At 46.6% G+C, this 16,849-nt stretch overlaps 1 protein-coding gene across 6 annotated transcripts in view; it reads left to right on the forward strand.

Annotated features, from left to right (window-relative positions):
- Tenm2 (teneurin transmembrane protein 2) overlaps nt 1–16,849 on the forward strand; it is a 961,804-nt gene that overhangs the window by 905,137 nt on the left and 39,818 nt on the right. For 5 of the 6 annotated variants that reach the window (XM_038326022.1, XM_038326023.1, XM_038326024.1 and 2 more), the window contains 4 exons: nt 6,021–6,041; nt 8,909–9,141; nt 11,514–11,668; nt 13,079–13,953. In XM_038326022.1, the coding sequence (XP_038181950.1) occupies nt 6,021–6,041; nt 8,909–9,141; nt 11,514–11,668; nt 13,079–13,953 (1,284 nt within the window). The remainder of the gene's footprint in view (nt 1–6,020; nt 6,042–8,908; nt 9,142–11,513; nt 11,669–13,078; nt 13,954–16,849) is intronic. The other variant, XM_038326028.1, reaches the window with a different exon arrangement.

Raw genomic sequence — 16,849 nt, forward strand, 5'->3', positions numbered from 1 at the left:
TGCCAGGCACCATAAGGGGTAAAACGTATAAGTGGCAGGGTGGGGGGAGGCTCAACGGTTCCACCCTGAGATAACCGCAGCCCCCTCTTCCATGGGATGTTTACTGAGTGTTAAGCATTGGGCACACACCTCTGTGGGGACAGGAGAGATGGAATGTGGGCTCAAGAAATAACCTGCTGAGGGTAGCAGGGGGGGGTGGGCTCACCTGGAGAAGAAAATGCACTTCCAGCTGAGCTGAAGAACCAAAGAAACCATTATAGAGACAGAGTGCAAGGCCATGAAGTCGAAGCAGAGGAGAAATATGTAGTAGAGGAGCGGAGAGAGAGCAAGCAGGAGGCCCAGTGACACTCCCCGCTTTCTCCAGCTCTCCCCTAGGGAAGTCTCCTTCCCAAGATCGGTTCGTTGTTGTTGTTATTGTTGTTGTTGTTTGTCTTAGTTAGACCCTCTATGGCAGCAATGAGAAACCATGACCCAAAAGCAAGCTGGGGAGGAAAGGGTTTATTTGACTTACACCTCCACAGCACTGATGGAAGTCAGGACAAGAACTCAAACAGGGTAGGATCCTGGAAGCAGGAGCTGACGCAGAAGCAATGGAGCGGGGCCGCTTAGTGACTTGCTCAGCCTGCTTTCTTATAGAACCCAGGACCACCAGCCTAGGATGGCACCATCCAGAAAGGGCCCTCCACCACCAATCCTCCATGTATGTATCTTCCTCTGTTAGGGCTCTTCTTGCTCAAAGCCAAATCAGTGCTGACCTGGTACATTGCCACCTCCAGCTCTTAATTCATGCTGCTTGCTCAACTCAACATATCCATTTGACCTAGGCAACCACTTCCTGTCTGTTAGCTAGTTCTGAAGGTTCCCTCTTCCCAGAAATTCTCCCCCTCCTCTGTGAATGTAAGCTTCTGGTTTTCCATTGGCACTGACACTACTTCCTACCTTGCTGGGTTATTTCTGTAGGGCTCTTCAGGCGTGGGTGTGTGCATTTCTATAGAGTAGACACCTTGGTCATCTCTACCCTGTCGAGTCTAGAGCAGTGTCCAACTAGTACTAGGTACTCAAGATGGGTACGTGAACTCAATAGCCAGTCCCTCCCCTCTTGTCGGACCCGGTCTTTGATTCCAAATCTCTCAAACTGTAGAGACCACAAGCCCAGTAGTAAAAACTAATGGCCCAATCAAAGAAAAGCCTAGCATGCCTATGTGGTAACAACTGAGGGCAGCTTGAAGGCTATCATTCCCAATTTCCCTCGATAGCTGTGTAATTTTTTTCCCTTTTCTTTGCCTTTTTTTTTTTTTTTAACTGTCTTCAAACTTGTTCTTGCTTTCATCAGCCAGGAACCCAGAGCCGATTAGAAGTTAAGCTTTTACAAGAACACTGCCTTGAGTCTTCCTTTCTTCCCACTACGTGCCTGAAAACAAAGGGCTGTCAATCCCGCTCTTCAAAACAGTCGCCCGCGGAGGGGGAAGGGGTGGGGGAGACTGTCTTGCCTGTGTCTTTTCTCCATCGTGGCTTGGCAGCTGAGCGATTCCATTTCGGAGTCGGCACCCAGCCCTACCTTGCTCACCCACCCCAGGGCCCCGCCTCCCAATCAAGTCCCTATTGAAGTCTTACCACAACCGTCCCTAAGCTTGCCTCTATTTTTGCCTATGTGAAACACTCCAGCCGGAGATCCCCATAGTCCAGTAACGTCCGATGCTGGAAAGAGTGCAATCGCTATCAGCTGTGTGCTCTGATTCAACCCCCTGGCACAACACCCACTTCCTGAAAAGCCCACCATCCCACCTGTAGGAGATGTTTCCCCATCCTGTAATTATCACCCTCTCCACCTCGTCCATGGAAAACCTAACCGCTCTGGCGCAGATAAATTCATCTGTCACTAACATCTTAGGGTGAATTTCTCTCAAAGGTAAATCTTCCACTCTCCAATTTGAAAACATCTTATGAAGTAGACCCCACAGCATGACAGTCAGGGCCGGGGCAGTATCTCTCTAATGTCTCTTGGTGTGGCCCCTTTTGATAGACATAAGGCTGTCATACCTCCTCTAATGTTTGAAATTCTTTTCCATTTTCCAAACAAAAGTGATGCTGTTGCATGTGGTTTGGGTTTTGTGTGTGGGGAGGGGGGGTTTCTGAGGAGACCACCTTCCAGGCAGACGTCCTTCCTGTGTTTTCCGTGGAGGGGGGTGGAAGGGACAGGCATGGCGGACTGACCTAGGACAGATATTCAGGGTAGGGAATTGTCCAGCTTCTATGTGTTAGTACTGGAGGAGGCAGAGATGTGGACAAAGTAGGAACCTGGGAAAGAGGGCAAAAGCACCAGACACTGGAAGTCCAAAGAATCCCAAAAGACAAGCTTGACCTGAGAGTTAAACAAGCAGCCATCCCACTGAGTGTGAGGGCCGACAGTGTGACTGCATCTGGACCCACTGAGAGTGAGAACACGCAGTGTGACTACAACCAACTGGACCCACTGAGCGTGAGGACACACAGGGTGCCAGGTTCCCTCCTTCAGCTTTGAAGATGTTAAGAAAGTAAAGCAAACAAAGCCCTTAACCCAGAATAGTAATAACTACCATGTCTCCAAACAATTTTGGCTCCCCCTTTGGCTCTGTTTTCAAAGCCCTTTGACCAAGGACAGATCTAAGCTCATAGGGCTGAAAGCTAATACAATTTTAGGAGGTCCCTCTTAAAAAGAAGATAAGCTAATTATAAATCACATGAAAACTGAGTGTCAGTGAGGTGTGTAGGGAGATAGAAGTGCTTGCTGCCCAGACCAACCACCTGAGTTCATTCCCCAGAGCTCACAGTGGAAAGATAGAATCAACTCCAATCGGTGTCCTTTGACCCCTATACAAACATTCTGCAGTGTGCGTATACCCGTACTCATGCACAGACACAGAGCACACACATACACATACACAGACAATAATCATGAAAATAATTAATAATAATAAATTTAATTAAGAGAAAGAGAACCACCCACAGTATTACCTGGACCATCTGAATCTCATCTAGACTTCAGGTCTAGTTAGTACCGGGATGAGAGGAAATGGAAAAATGAAACAATATTATTTAAGATGAGAAAAAGAAAACGAAAGGGCGTCACCAAGCACAAATGACTTGAGACTTCATACAAACTGACTCCTACTTTGCTTCCGTGTGCCTGACTTTTCCCCTACCCCTTTGATTATCTTCTGATAGTTTTGTTGTTGTTTTCATTTGTTTTGTCTTGGGATTTTTGTTGTTGTTTGGGGGTTTCAAAACAGGGTCTCATAGCCCAGGCTGGCCTTGAACTTGCTGCTATTTAGCCCAGGATGGCCAGGAACTCCTGCTCCTTCTGTCTCCACTTCCCAAGTACCACCGCACCTGGCTCTCTGATTATTTTTTTAATGTGATAGTTATTTTCCAGTTTTTTTGTTATCTATAAAACGAACAGACACGTTAACTCTTTCCACCCATATAACCAATCAGAGTTGGTTATAGAATATGGATAAAGTTTAAAAAAAAAATTTGCTGCCATATTCACAATTGGTTGTTAATAACACAAAGTTGTGAGAGGTATAAAACTTGGAGAAACCTCTATCAGGTTTCCTCTGTAATAATGCTGGGCATTTCACATTTTCTTGTAATGTTCTTTGAACTGATGTTCATTAATCATTGTGTCACCAACGTACACATAACCATGAAGGATGAATTCTGCAGTGGCTCTCACATGCCCTACAAAGATGCTACATGAATCAACACGGTAGAGCAGAAGCATTCCCAAGAGCCATACTTACGACAGGATGGCTGGCAATAATTTAGCCAGATGCTGAAGGAGCTGTAACCACCTAACCGCATCCCGCTAGAACTCAACTAAATGGATCCCAAATTAATGTCTCTGTACTTAGAACAGAAACAATAAAGCCATGCCCAACCCAACTCCACTCTACTTGAACGGGAAAAGGGTGGGAGAACGCAAAGGTCCACAGCCCTCCCAACTGTCTGCAGTTCCAAACTTCTGAACAGAGCATAGGGCTATGCAGCTAGTCCTAGCCAAGAGAAGCAACCTCCTCCTTCCAGATTCCCTGCACTGGAAGACTTGCTTCCCCAGCCTTTCCTCTCTCTGAAGTATCAGCAATGCAGAGATGTGTAAGTCTCATCCTGTCCTCAAAGATGTGGAGAAGATCAGCACACATAAATCACAAGGCAGGGTGATGACAGCTCTGGGAGGTAGGCTGGGGAGCCCGGGGGAGCCCCTGCAGTCTTTGCAGAGGACACAGGCCGCCGAGACTCTGGGGTGTGAAATGCTAATCCCTCTCAGTTTCTTAAATTGGAGACATCTCTTTTCCCTCAAAGGGTGTGCCTGAAGGATCTGTGTTGTTGAAGGTATGCAAACTCTACGCCTGTCCCACTCAGAAGTAGGGCATTTGTACTCTTTGGCACAGACTAACTAAAGGATGATGTTATTTTGGCTAGTTTCCTGCCCTGGACTGGAAAAACGGTGACCTCAGCCTTTCCAAAGCTCATATCCATATGATCTGCCAAACTCCATACCTTCCTAGGCCTTGGTCCCCTCCCCTCCTGTCCTCTCCCCCTAACACCAATATAGTAATCAACTTAAAGCAGATGTTCTTAGAAAAGAAGTAGGTCAGGACTGCAGACTCAAATCCCATCCAGTCTTCTCACAAAATCTTGAGTTTAAAAAAAAAATGGGATTGATATTGCAATAATTAAGAGGCAAATGTGTCTACCACTGGTGGCAGATAGCATTTCACTTTCATTAAGCAATATAAAATAGATGCGAGAATTCCCGGCTGCCACCCTGACACACCAGGCTTTACAGACTGAATCTTAAATTGCACTATGTCAGTCAGAGCTCAGGAGTTATCAGCATCATTTAATTAACTTTTTTTTTGAAAAACTAACATGTTAGACTAAAATATAAAAATGTAATCTCTGTGTAAACCTCCCTCTAATGATGGCCCCCGGCAGAGGCCTGAGCTGCACCTCAGAATCGGGGCACACACCTCTCTCTGTCCTGTCCCCAAGCTTTTTTTCTCAGCTGGAAGGAAAGTGAATCCAGGGCTCCTACTACCTGAACCTAGAAGCCTAGGAATTGGGAGTGGATTTCCTTCCTTGGGGCACTTACATTTCTTCTTCTCTAATGCTACATTTCAGCCACTTTGCTGCTGAAATCGAAATGTCTTTTTGTTCTTGGAGAAAAAAAAAAAGCAACAAACCTTTTTTTTTCCCTAATTCTTCTAAACGGTATGCTAACTGGAGTCTCCATCTCCGATGTCAAGAGAATAGTATTGCCTGTGAATTTTATGAATGGCAAAGTACTGGCTGCTACAGTGAGAAAGAATGAATACGGATTGTGAGGTGTGATGCTCATGCAAGTGAATGGGGGAAGGAGCAAGGAAGCCTGGAGCAGGGGGGCAGAAACTGGTCTGGGGAGTGAAAAGCCTTTGCCAGGATGCAGTTGATATGAGCCAGGGTTCTCTCTTTTCGGTGATCCTGACTCTACCCTTGATATACCAGTAGCAGTCAACAGCACGAGTGTCACTATGCTCCTTCCACACCCAGGACAGACAGACATCACAAATCAATCACAGAGTTCTTGCCAGCTGAACTTGAAACTGGCTTCAGAACCCTTCTACCACCACACTCAGAGAAGTCCTTACTAATCAGCAGGTATTGCCCCTGAGAGTCAACCCATCTGCCGTCACTTCATCAGCCAGAAGTTCTGTCTCCCCTGTTGCCCCCTGTGTCCCATGACAGCCACCTTGCCTGTCAGAAAAGCCAAGCATTTCCCAGTGGCCAGGAGGACTCTAAATTCAGGGATTCTTCCCAAGTAATTGAGCCAGGAACTGTCAGTTAGAAAAGAATTAAAAAAAAAAAAATGAAAAAGATTGCTTTGTGGGGGGGAGGGTTCCATTATACAAGAAACAAACAAAAAAATGTTATGTTTGCATTATCATCAATTCCTCAGCTAACTGTTTGTTCTTTTTTCCTTCTGTTTTCTTTCTATAAAGAAATAAAGAGTTTAAACATAGGTAAGATGAAGCACTCTTTCCCATATAATTTGCTATGGTTTGTTTGTTCCTTGTGTTCAATTTCTTGTTTTGTGCTTTTTGTGTAATGTTGTATATTTTTATGTACCAAATACAGTAACTTTTTTATGTGCTAATTGTGTGTTGTGGATATGATAAGCTTTTGCAATTATGAAATGCAGTCAAAAAGCAACCAAATAAGCTGACAGTAATTAGGATTTCCGGGAGATGCAAGAGCAAGATAACGAACCCTCGGTGAACCTCTGTCCCGGCTGCTCCGTGTGGTCCATAATTGGGCTAAACAGTGGAGGCAAACTTCGGGCTTTTGTAAATGCTGGACTGGGTTCACAAAAGCTTTAATGAACTGGAAACGGGTCAAAAACTCATTTTCAACTCATTAATGATTTTCCCCTAGATATGTGGTCATTTAAACACCACACACACACACACACACATTAATTACCAATCTGCGGGTCAGAATAAATCCAACAGTTAGGTACATTGAGAATTGTTATAAAGTTAAATCACCCTTGAGTAGTACAACAGGTGTAGACCAAGTGCTTTTTGTCACTGTGCTGACCCAAGAAGATTTAAGAACACAACGGTAGAATTCACATGTCAAATACACAACATGTATGTGTGTGCATGCAAGTGAGCACTGCAGAGACATGGATGCTGCATGATCTTTTCTGATAGAAAAGATGTTCTTTGGTGCTTTTGAGGAGAAGAGCAACTTATTGATGGTATGAACGCTGTCTCCAGTCCATGAAACACCAGCCATGAAGCCTTTTGTGACCATGGGTCAGATGGGACAAAGAATAGAAACAGATCACCTGGTATCATCATTCTCTAAGGAATGTGCATTTTTAGGGAAGGAAAAGAAAAGTTCCACCTTTGTAATCTTGAAAACTCCCAAATAGACTGGTTATAGATACCCCAATGTAGCAAAAAAAAAAATTTTCAAAGAGTAGAAATGTCCCCCAAACACTCCCCCTTCCTGAAAACCCACAGAGCAACCATGTTTACTCCTCACTGCAGCCACCAGTATGGAGTATGGCTTTCCATTGTTCCTGGACTGCTCTCTGAGAATCATGGCTAGAAATAAGCTACCAGAAGAATGGCCTCCCCAAGCAACAGCTAACCCCACCTGTCGGCTCCTATGCCAGAAATCTGGAAAGGCCTCTTCAGATCGGGCTCCCTAGAAAGTCCAGAATTAATTATCTTCCTCATACATAGGCACAGATGTGCAGGGCCTTCATCTTCCTGAGGATCATGCCAGCTACTGTTCGCTTAGTGAGAGGGTGCAGCATCTAATTAAAAAATGGCACGGATTTTTCCCTTTCTGCCCTAATTTGTTTTGCATATATGGATATTCTCTAATGACTTGGCCAAAAAGTGAGGAGGGCAGAAAACAAAGGGAGAGGGAAGGGAAAGAAAAGAACCCAAAGTAGCCCACTCTCTGAAAAGACCTTGACTTCCAGTTCAATTAGCAGTCTTAATAGCAACCCAAAGAGAAGCAGGAATTAAAGATGGCCTCGACACACAAATAGTTCCTAAAAATAGCTTCCCAACTCTTTTTTTATGAAAATCAGGCAAGAACCCAAATGATAGTGTTTTAATTAGTAATTTACCAGTTAATGTCCACAGGACAAATACACCTGACACCGACTGTCATATATTCACCTTCCACTCACCTCTTCCAGCCCCTCTCCTCCCATCGTTCCAGAATATAATTGAAAAAATATCAGGACAGAAAAGGCCTGCACTCATTCTAGGTACATGGAACCCATGCCCTGGGCCAGAAAGAAGTACCTGCTCCTACCCCCAGGAGAGGAGGGATTTGAACAGTCAGCATCAGAGTTGTGTGAGCACCCATCCTGGTCCCAGATACCATGAGGAACAGACACAAGGGGAGAGCTATAGACCTTTGAGCCGGAAGGACCATTAGCAAAGATCAGACCTGGTTTTGTCATTTCCCAAATAAGAAAGCCAATGCTCATTGTTGCCCAAAGGCTCACCTGAAATCCCCAGCTGGGTTTGAGTCATGCGTTTCCTGTAATCCTGAGCCAGTTCTCCAAGTCGGGCTCCGTTCTGGTCAGCCTCACAAAGGACATTGGGAGGCTCAGTGCAGGAAACAGGCAGGCCCCGGGGGTCCCGCAAGCCCCCTGATCATTAGCAGCCAGGGAGGCTCAGGACTCGCCTCAGTATTAATCCAGCACCCGACAGCTGCATCATCTCCTTTGGTAACGGAGATGCTGGACAGTGGTTTGCGCAGGATTCAGCACAAATGTTGGACATGATGGCAAGATAGCTGCACTCTGCAGTGAATAACGGTTTCATTCGCATAGACACTAGGGGACAAGTCGGCTCCAAGGCCAAGGACTGGAGATGGCTCTTGGGAACTGGTCATCACAAGCTTAGAAAACTCCAGGTTGTTCCAGCGTCCATGACCTCGGAGGTCTTGTTGGAGGCATAGATGAAAAAGGGAACATTATCACAGAGGGATTGGGTTCTGAAATCCCATGAGATAACACACAAAGCCCGTGGGAGATATATGAAGCTGGCATTGAGTGATTATACTTGCTCACTAAAACAGGACCGGGGTGGGGTCTTTGGTGCCAGATAAATAAAGCAATAGTCTGTTAGTTCGAAGGGAATCTTCAAATCCCAAAACAGCATGAGAAACATAAGATTAATTGTCAAGTACCTGGGAGCCATAATGTCTTGAAATATAACTCAGGGTGTCACTAATTCACTAAAACGGAAAGACACTAGGGAAAGTAAGAGGCTTGCTGGGATTTTTGTCACCACTGACCCAACAGGCCAGCTGCATAGTCCCTTCTTCTTTTCTCTTTGTGATTCTCCTAAAGCAACAGCCCAGGACACAAGTACTACTTGGCTGTGGACCCTGTGACCGGCTCGCTCTACGTTTCTGACACCAACAGCCGCAGAATCTACCGAGTGAAGTCTCTGAGCGGAGCCAAAGATCTGGCTGGGAATTCAGAGGTTGTGGCAGGGACTGGTGAACAGTGTCTACCCTTTGACGAAGCCCGCTGTGGGGATGGAGGGAAAGCTGTGGACGCCACCCTGATGAGCCCTCGAGGTAAGGACCACAGAAGGATACCCCTCCACCCCACAGGGAGCCTGCTGCAAGCTGAGTACATCCTTGTAGTCTAAAACACTTGTTTTTCCTAAGAACATTTATTGCAAGGCTCCTGGGTCTGTGTGGGTGCTTTTAAGCTAATTTATTAAAGTAAACTTTACTTCCCACATATACACTCCTTATGGAAATATGGTCGTCTGTACCTGGAGACCTCTGGCTGCTGCCAGTCACAGAGAACCAAGAGAGAGTGTTAACTCCATCAGCCAGAGTGCCCGCCATAAGAGGCCACCAGGAGCTTCCACTATGCCAGACTTTGATGTCTGACAACAGTGTATCCAAAGTCTAAGGCACAGCATCATGATGTCATGTTGTCACTACCCAAAGAAACTGTAGTAGTTAAGAATTAGGGCAGAGGAGTGGCTGGAGTGGGGGGGAATGCATATTCAATGGGAGGTAAAGCTTTTTCCACTAGTCAAAAGGATGCAGGCTAGATCAGTGGTTCTCAGCTTTCCCAATACTGCAACCCTTTACTACAGTTCCTCACGTTGTGGTGACTCCCAACCATAAAATTATTTTCAATCCTATTTCATAACTGTAATTTTGCTACTGTTATGAATCATAACATAAATATCTGTATTTTCTGATGGTCTTCCGTGACCCCTGTGAAAGGTCACGACCCACAGATTTAGAACCACTGCTGTATAGCTAGACACATGCCCTTGTCTTCTTCCTTAAATTAATCCAGTTGGCCTAGCTAACCTCCTAGCCAAGGGATTCTCCCTCAAGAAGATAGATTCACCATAAGCCACACTAAAGGGGACAGGAGGAATAAATTAACCCTTTAATGAGATAGTGTACTTCTCTTTCCCAGAATTCCCAGCTCCTGGTACAGTCTCTACAAGCCGCCATGAGGTTCTGTTGAGTCTGCCTGTCTGTCTGAGTTCTTTCTCAGAAAGATATAACTTCTCCTTTTTCTTCAGAAGCTGGCCTGAGCCTAAGTGGCCATTTGATACTTTGGGCCTTCTCCCTTTTCCTCTAAAGCCCCTTCCCTGCCTGTGCCTGCTTATCTACTATATGGCTGACCTCCATGCTGGCTTAAATAGCGTGGCTTCCTCTTGTCCTTCTCCATCTCCCTCCTCCAGGCAGCTGCAGAGATTCACAACTTGCCTGCCTTGCGTAGTTTTCTTTTAAACTCTAATTAAATTGTCCTTGAGCTTCAGAGATTAAAAAGAAAACAGAAGAATTTGGAGCGAGCTGCATAGATGTCTCACTTAGTAAAGTGTTTGTGGCATAAACATAATGACATGTGGCATTTACGTTAAAAAAAAATCAGGTGCAGTGGTACATACCTGTAATCCCTACTCTGGAGAAGTATAGAGACAGGGGGATCCCTAATTACATCAGATCGGCAGGCTCCAGGTTCAGTGAGAGACCCTATCTCAAAAAATAAAGCAGGCGGCACCCAATATGGGCCTCTGGCCTCCAGATGTACAAACACGTATTGCACATGCATACATACACACACACACCACAAATTAAATAAATAATCAAATAAGAAAGGATAGATGTTATTTCCATGATTCCTTTCCTGGGGAGTTCTTAGAATTGATAAAGCGTCAATTTGAAAGGACTAAAGATGCTTGGGGTTAAAGAGCAATCATATCAGGGTCTAACTCTTGTTAGCATTTTTAGCTACTGCGCAAGCAGCCTGCAGCGTGGATTAAGGATGCCAAGCCTTGTATTTGGGCACTGAAATGAAAAAGCAAAAGAAATAGAAGCTGCAGTCTGGGTCTTATCAGTCCTGCTGTGACAGGGAAACGCTAGGGCTCTGTGTCCCCTGGGGGCACTGGAGTGCTGATTGGAGTCAAGGCTTAATTGGGAATTCTTCCTGGAGGATATATTTTGGATTGGGAGTTTGTGGCTGAAAGCCTCTGTGTTTCTCAGCCCTACTCTCACCATTGGTTGTGCAGGGTATTTGAGTAATGGACTACCAGTCTTTTTTTTTTTTTAGAGCAATGGACTTTGATAATAATTTGTTTTCTGGAGAGAACAGAGTTGGGGCTGTTTCCACCTTTGCTTGCAACCCTGGTTTCTCTGCAGTTCAAGATGATGTCATTGGTTGGGAGGTGGATACACCTAGCACCCTGGGAATGGTGCAAGTCACAGCACAGAGCCCTTGAGAAATGTTTGCCTTGAAAGCGCTGAGAGCTACTGCTCTGAAGGATGCTCACCCATCCCAGCAAGGTCCCCGGTCCAAACACATCACGCCCAGCGTAGGGTTTCCCCCATCTCCTCCACAAACCACCCTTCTGTCAAAACACAAAACAACAAACAAAGAAACAAAAATCCCATCCCCATGCTTCCCTCCCCAGGCATTGCCGTGGATAAGAACGGGCTCATGTACTTCGTTGATGCCACCATGATCCGGAAGGTGGACCAAAACGGAATAATCTCCACCCTGCTGGGGTCCAATGACCTCACAGCTGTCCGGCCACTGAGCTGTGACTCCAGCATGGATGTGGCCCAGGTGAGACTCTTTATTTCTCATCCTTAACCAACTCCTAGGTCTTAGCCCGTGGTTCCCATGTGTTCCTAGGTGAGTTGGGAGTATGAGCGGTGGACACTGATCATAGCTTGGAGAGGAATCAGGTGAACTAGACATCAAGATGGAAAAAAAAACTGTAGGATAGGAATGAGAGAGAAGAGAGAAGGGCAAAAAAAAGGGAGTAGACTTGGCGGGGGGCGGGGGGAGCGAGAGAACAGAGAGGGTGATGCTTCTCTGAGGAGCGGAGCTGGTGGCACACTCCAGCAGTGGCAGATTATAGGGTAGGGGCTGCTGTATAATTATCTCTCGTCTCCACCATTTTCAAAGATTTGAGACTGTACGGTTTCGCGTTACATGTCAATCAAAGTTTCCCTGTTGATCTGGAGCGATTGCATCGTCACCATATAAACCTCCACTCTGTGTAGCAGTTACCAGAGCAAAGCCCTCCTCAGTCATCCTCCCAAGTGTGTGCTTCATCAGGCCTCTTTGCCGTGGCAGAGACCACGGGCGCCTCAAATGTGCAGCCTTTGTTCCAAAGAGCCAACGTGTGTGTTCACCCTGCCTGTGAGAGTCTTTTCAACCCTTGGTCAACCTCGTAAATTTTAGCTCAAATTCCCCTTCCAAACTGACAACTTGCAACTGAGATTTTGATTTCGAATTCCACAGAGGAAGAATGTATTTGACTTGGCTCTGTTCGCTCCTTTTTTCAAACACTTGAGCTGTAGTTGGTTGGCCAGCCTGTTCTTTGTCTCCTCTTGGGCTAGGGCCACCTTCCGAGCCACATGGCTGCTTTTTGCAATTTAGACTAATGTGTCTTCTCCAAATGAACACAGCCTTCTCTGACCCGTGACTTGGGGAGCTGAGTGCGGGCTGAATTGCCTTGGTCCCTTATGCATTTATCTACCTGTACCAATGCATTTAATGGCTGCAGTGCTGGCGAGTGGTCTGAAGCTGAACAACACTGGAGCCAGCACGACTCGAGTCAGGACAGATGACACAGAAGGAAGAGTTTGTCACATGCTCCCTTCTCTGTCATAAACAGCCAGCTCAGGCAAATAGTTCAATGATAAGTGGGCCACAGTAAGTGTGCTACTTATATGCTAAGTCGGTGCCAGGGAGCTGTCTCAGCAGTTAAAGGCACTTGTTGCTCTTGCAGAAGACTTGGGTTTGAACCCCAGCACCCAAGCAGTGGCTCACAACCATCCATAAACCCAATTCCAGGGAATCCAGTATCCTTGCCCTCTTCTGATCAGGCTCACACATGGTGCCAACATACATTCGGGGAAAGAATTAACAAATATAAAATAAAACAAATATTTTTTAAAGCTAAGTCTTTTCTCCAAACGTATGCATGCAATATATTAAAGGGTCTTCTTGTCACGTCATACGCAGGTTCGTCTGGAGTGGCCGACAGACCTTGCCGTCAACCCCATGGACAATTCCCTATACGTTCTAGAGAACAACGTCATCCTGCGAATCACCGAGAATCACCAGGTCAGCATCATTGCAGGACGGCCTATGCACTGCCAGGTTCCCGGCATTGACTACTCGCTCAGTAAGCTTGCCATCCACTCCGCTCTGGAGTCAGCCAGTGCCATCGCCATTTCTCACACTGGGGTGCTCTACATCACTGAGACGGACGAGAAAAAGATCAACCGCCTACGCCAGGTCACCACCAATGGGGAGATCTGCCTCTTAGCCGGGGCAGCCTCTGACTGCGACTGCAAAAATGACGTCAATTGCATCTGCTACTCGGGAGATGATGCTTACGCCACAGACGCCATCTTGAACTCCCCATCCTCCTTAGCTGTGGCTCCGGACGGCACTATCTACATCGCAGACCTTGGGAATATTCGGATTAGGGCGGTCAGCAAAAATAAACCTGTTCTTAATGCATTCAACCAGTATGAGGCCGCATCGCCGGGAGAGCAGGAATTGTACGTGTTCAACGCCGATGGTATCCATCAGTACACTGTGAGCCTGGTGACGGGGGAGTACTTGTACAATTTCACATACAGCGCTGACAATGACGTCACTGAGTTGATTGACAACAACGGAAATTCCCTAAAGATCCGCCGGGACAGCAGCGGCATGCCCCGCCACCTGCTCATGCCGGATAACCAGATCATCACCCTTACCGTGGGCACCAATGGAGGCCTCAAAGCCGTGTCAACACAGAACCTGGAGCTTGGCCTCATGACCTACGATGGGAACACCGGACTCCTAGCCACCAAGAGTGACGAAACTGGCTGGACGACTTTCTATGAGTAAGTAGGCTCTCGACCAATTTCTCTAGAGCCCGCCCCCTGCTCTAGCTGGCACCCGGATGGACCATTCACGTTGCTTTTAAAATTGCCTAGTCACGTCTTCCTAACTTTAATGATTTCTCACAGCCTCAGGATATTCGTGTCCCTTCTCCTGGCTCCTAAATGATTTGCTCTATCAGGCCTCTGATATTGAGCATCCTCCCTGCTAGCATTGGGAATTCCTGTTGTCTGCCTGCCGTTCAAACCGCAGGATATTGGACACGCACAGCACCTAGGAGATAAAGTGCTGATTAACCCCACTGATTATTCATGTTTGCCATGGGTGCGGAAATTAGAAAGCAAGAGGCAGGGTCCCAGCGGGGCTCCTGCGATTTAACAATAGGTCCAGCAACACACTTGATTGCACAGACAGGGAGATAAACTCTGAATTTCCTCCTTAGCAGAAGCAGATCAATACAGATAAAGTGCTAGGTATATTAAAAGATGTGAGGGCTGGTCATATTTTCCCCAAACAATTATCTCATACTTAATAGTTCTACCGTTTGTTTTTGCCAAAAAGCTGTTTTCCCTGGGTCCTGGAGCAACTTTGGTCAAGCAAGCCTGCTGCCTCAGGTATTACCCTAAGAGTTGCTGGGGACAGAATGGAGTTTACCAGCCTCCGGGCTCTCTCCACAGCAGTGAGAGAGCATTAGGCATTTGGAGCCCTGGCTTGCTTTCTGTCTCTGAGTCGCTGTTAGCTGAGAATTTATTAAGTTGGGGAGGAATGCCACAGAGAGATAGGAGTAGGAGGGACAAGAGAAAGAAGACTTCATTGTTGATCACGTTTAAATCAACAATGTTCACTTCCTGTTTGTATGCCAGTGGGTTCGGGAGAATTCAAAGGAAGCTGTCGCCATCTGCTGGAGCCTTCTTGCATTGCAGAATTGCTTGCAGAGTCCTGACTTCTCCTTTGGGCGAAGCTTTCTGTCCCGGGATTTCTGAGCAGCTTCACAACCTTCGAGGTGCTGGGACTTGATCACACTTCACCAGGAAATGCACTTAGTAGCTGTTAAGTCTCCTGAATGAGAAGCAAAGGCTGGGGTCAAGGAGGCTCTCCTGAATTAGTCCTAGGTTAGAATTCAGACCAAAGTTCAGGTATCAGGGCCCCAAAGACATGAACTCTTGATTGGAGGCAGTTTACTAGCAAAGGTCCCCAACTGAATGAAAACATGCACATAAGGCTCATTTTTAAAAAAAAGTATTTGTTCAGGAGTTACCGTGAAACTGAATCACATTTTTCTCTTTTAATCTGCCACGCTTCAGAATGTGAGTAGATCCAAGGATCCAAATCCTCCCTTGTGGAGACGCGTAGATAAGGTTTCCTCAGGCTTCCGAAAAAGGAGGGGCTAGCTTTTGTTACACTTGGCCAGAAGGTTGTTGCTTTAAAACTCAGACACAAGTCACACTTTCTGTCAGGGATATCAGGTCCAGATGGACACCACACAGTGATTGCAGAAGTCTAGAGAGGGAGTAGGGTTAACAGAAAAGAAAACAGAGAGGGGGGTCTGTGTTTCAGTGTAAACTGTCCCTCAGTTCCAGGAAGCCCCAGCCTTGGATTAAAATTTCCCCATTAACAGGCTATTGAGTCTCAGTAGCGTATCCTAGGCAAGGTCCACCTTTAGAGGGATTGAGAGATTCCACGGCCTTCCGCAGTAGTGGTATAGATGCTCGCTCTGACACATACTTCCTGGTTGGCATTGGACAAGTTTCTCAATGTCTCTGAGCCTCAGCGGTCATGTGTATCAGACTGTACTATCAGCTGCACGGGAGCTGTGACCAATCATGGAGCTAGTATATCTTAGGCAATCAGCAAAGGCTGGCTTTCAGGAGCTCAACAGAAACTAGATGCTAACACAGAAGTTATGACGCACACCTGTCTCCATCCTCTCCTGCATAAAAAAAGGATGCAAGAGTTAGACAGGACTTAGTTTCAAACAGTAAACTGGAAGGGGGCAGTTTGCACTCTGAATGCTTCTCAGAGAGAGGGGTCTAGTATCCCCCTCTCTCACCATCCTCAGTTCTAGGGGTCCTGATCTCCTGAGGGTCAGAGTATACCTTTGCAAATTGGAATCCAGAGGGGTAGAAAATATAACAACCCTTAAGGTCAGGCCCACGAGAAGAGAGGGCTGTGTTGTGTGCTCTGTGGCTATGGTCACATCCTCCTCCAGATCCAGGCAGTGGGAAAACAGCATGTGACACAGTCTAAGTGCTGACTTCCCCTTGGAATGAAGTTCAGCAGTTATATTAGAGAAAGAGCGGGCTCGGCACTCTCCCAAGCTGGAATGAGCCCCTCAGGAGACAGTTACATTTCTGTCTTAGAAGGTGGCTTTAGGAAAGCCAGTCAAAATGGAGATGTAAGAATTGGGCTTTGAGTATCTCCCCACCCCCACCCCCTGCTGCCATGAACCCAGAATAGGGGAGAGCAGCCTTGGTTTATCTTTGCCTTTTAGCCTGGCCTAAGGCATGGAATTTTGCCCACTTGGTTATCATACAAATCTCTGGTGCCTTCACCAGCAGCTTACATATAAGAGGTGTTTGGTGAACGTCCACCGACTATGAGCAAGGCAAAGGCCCTGTGGCCACCAAGGTTCTACCAAGTCAGTCGGGTTAACACTGAGACCCCGTTGGTAGTAATCACTGCTCTCTCTCCTGAGAGCAGAGAGGTTTCTGCACAGAGAGCTGAATCTGCAAATCTATCCTGGGGAAGCAAGCAAAGCTGTGGCCAATTGCATCCCCATGAAAGTCAGCCTACAAGCCAGAGAGCACGCTTTCTCCCTCAAAGCCTGTGAAATGCCTGCCCCGTGCTCCCTGCCTCCTCCCACCCACCACCCCTGTCCTCACTGCCTGCCCCAGAGAA

Source organism: Arvicola amphibius, chromosome 4 (genome assembly GCF_903992535.2).
Source record: "Arvicola amphibius chromosome 4, mArvAmp1.2, whole genome shotgun sequence".
Classification (NCBI taxonomy): domain Eukaryota; kingdom Metazoa; phylum Chordata; class Mammalia; order Rodentia; family Cricetidae; genus Arvicola; species Arvicola amphibius.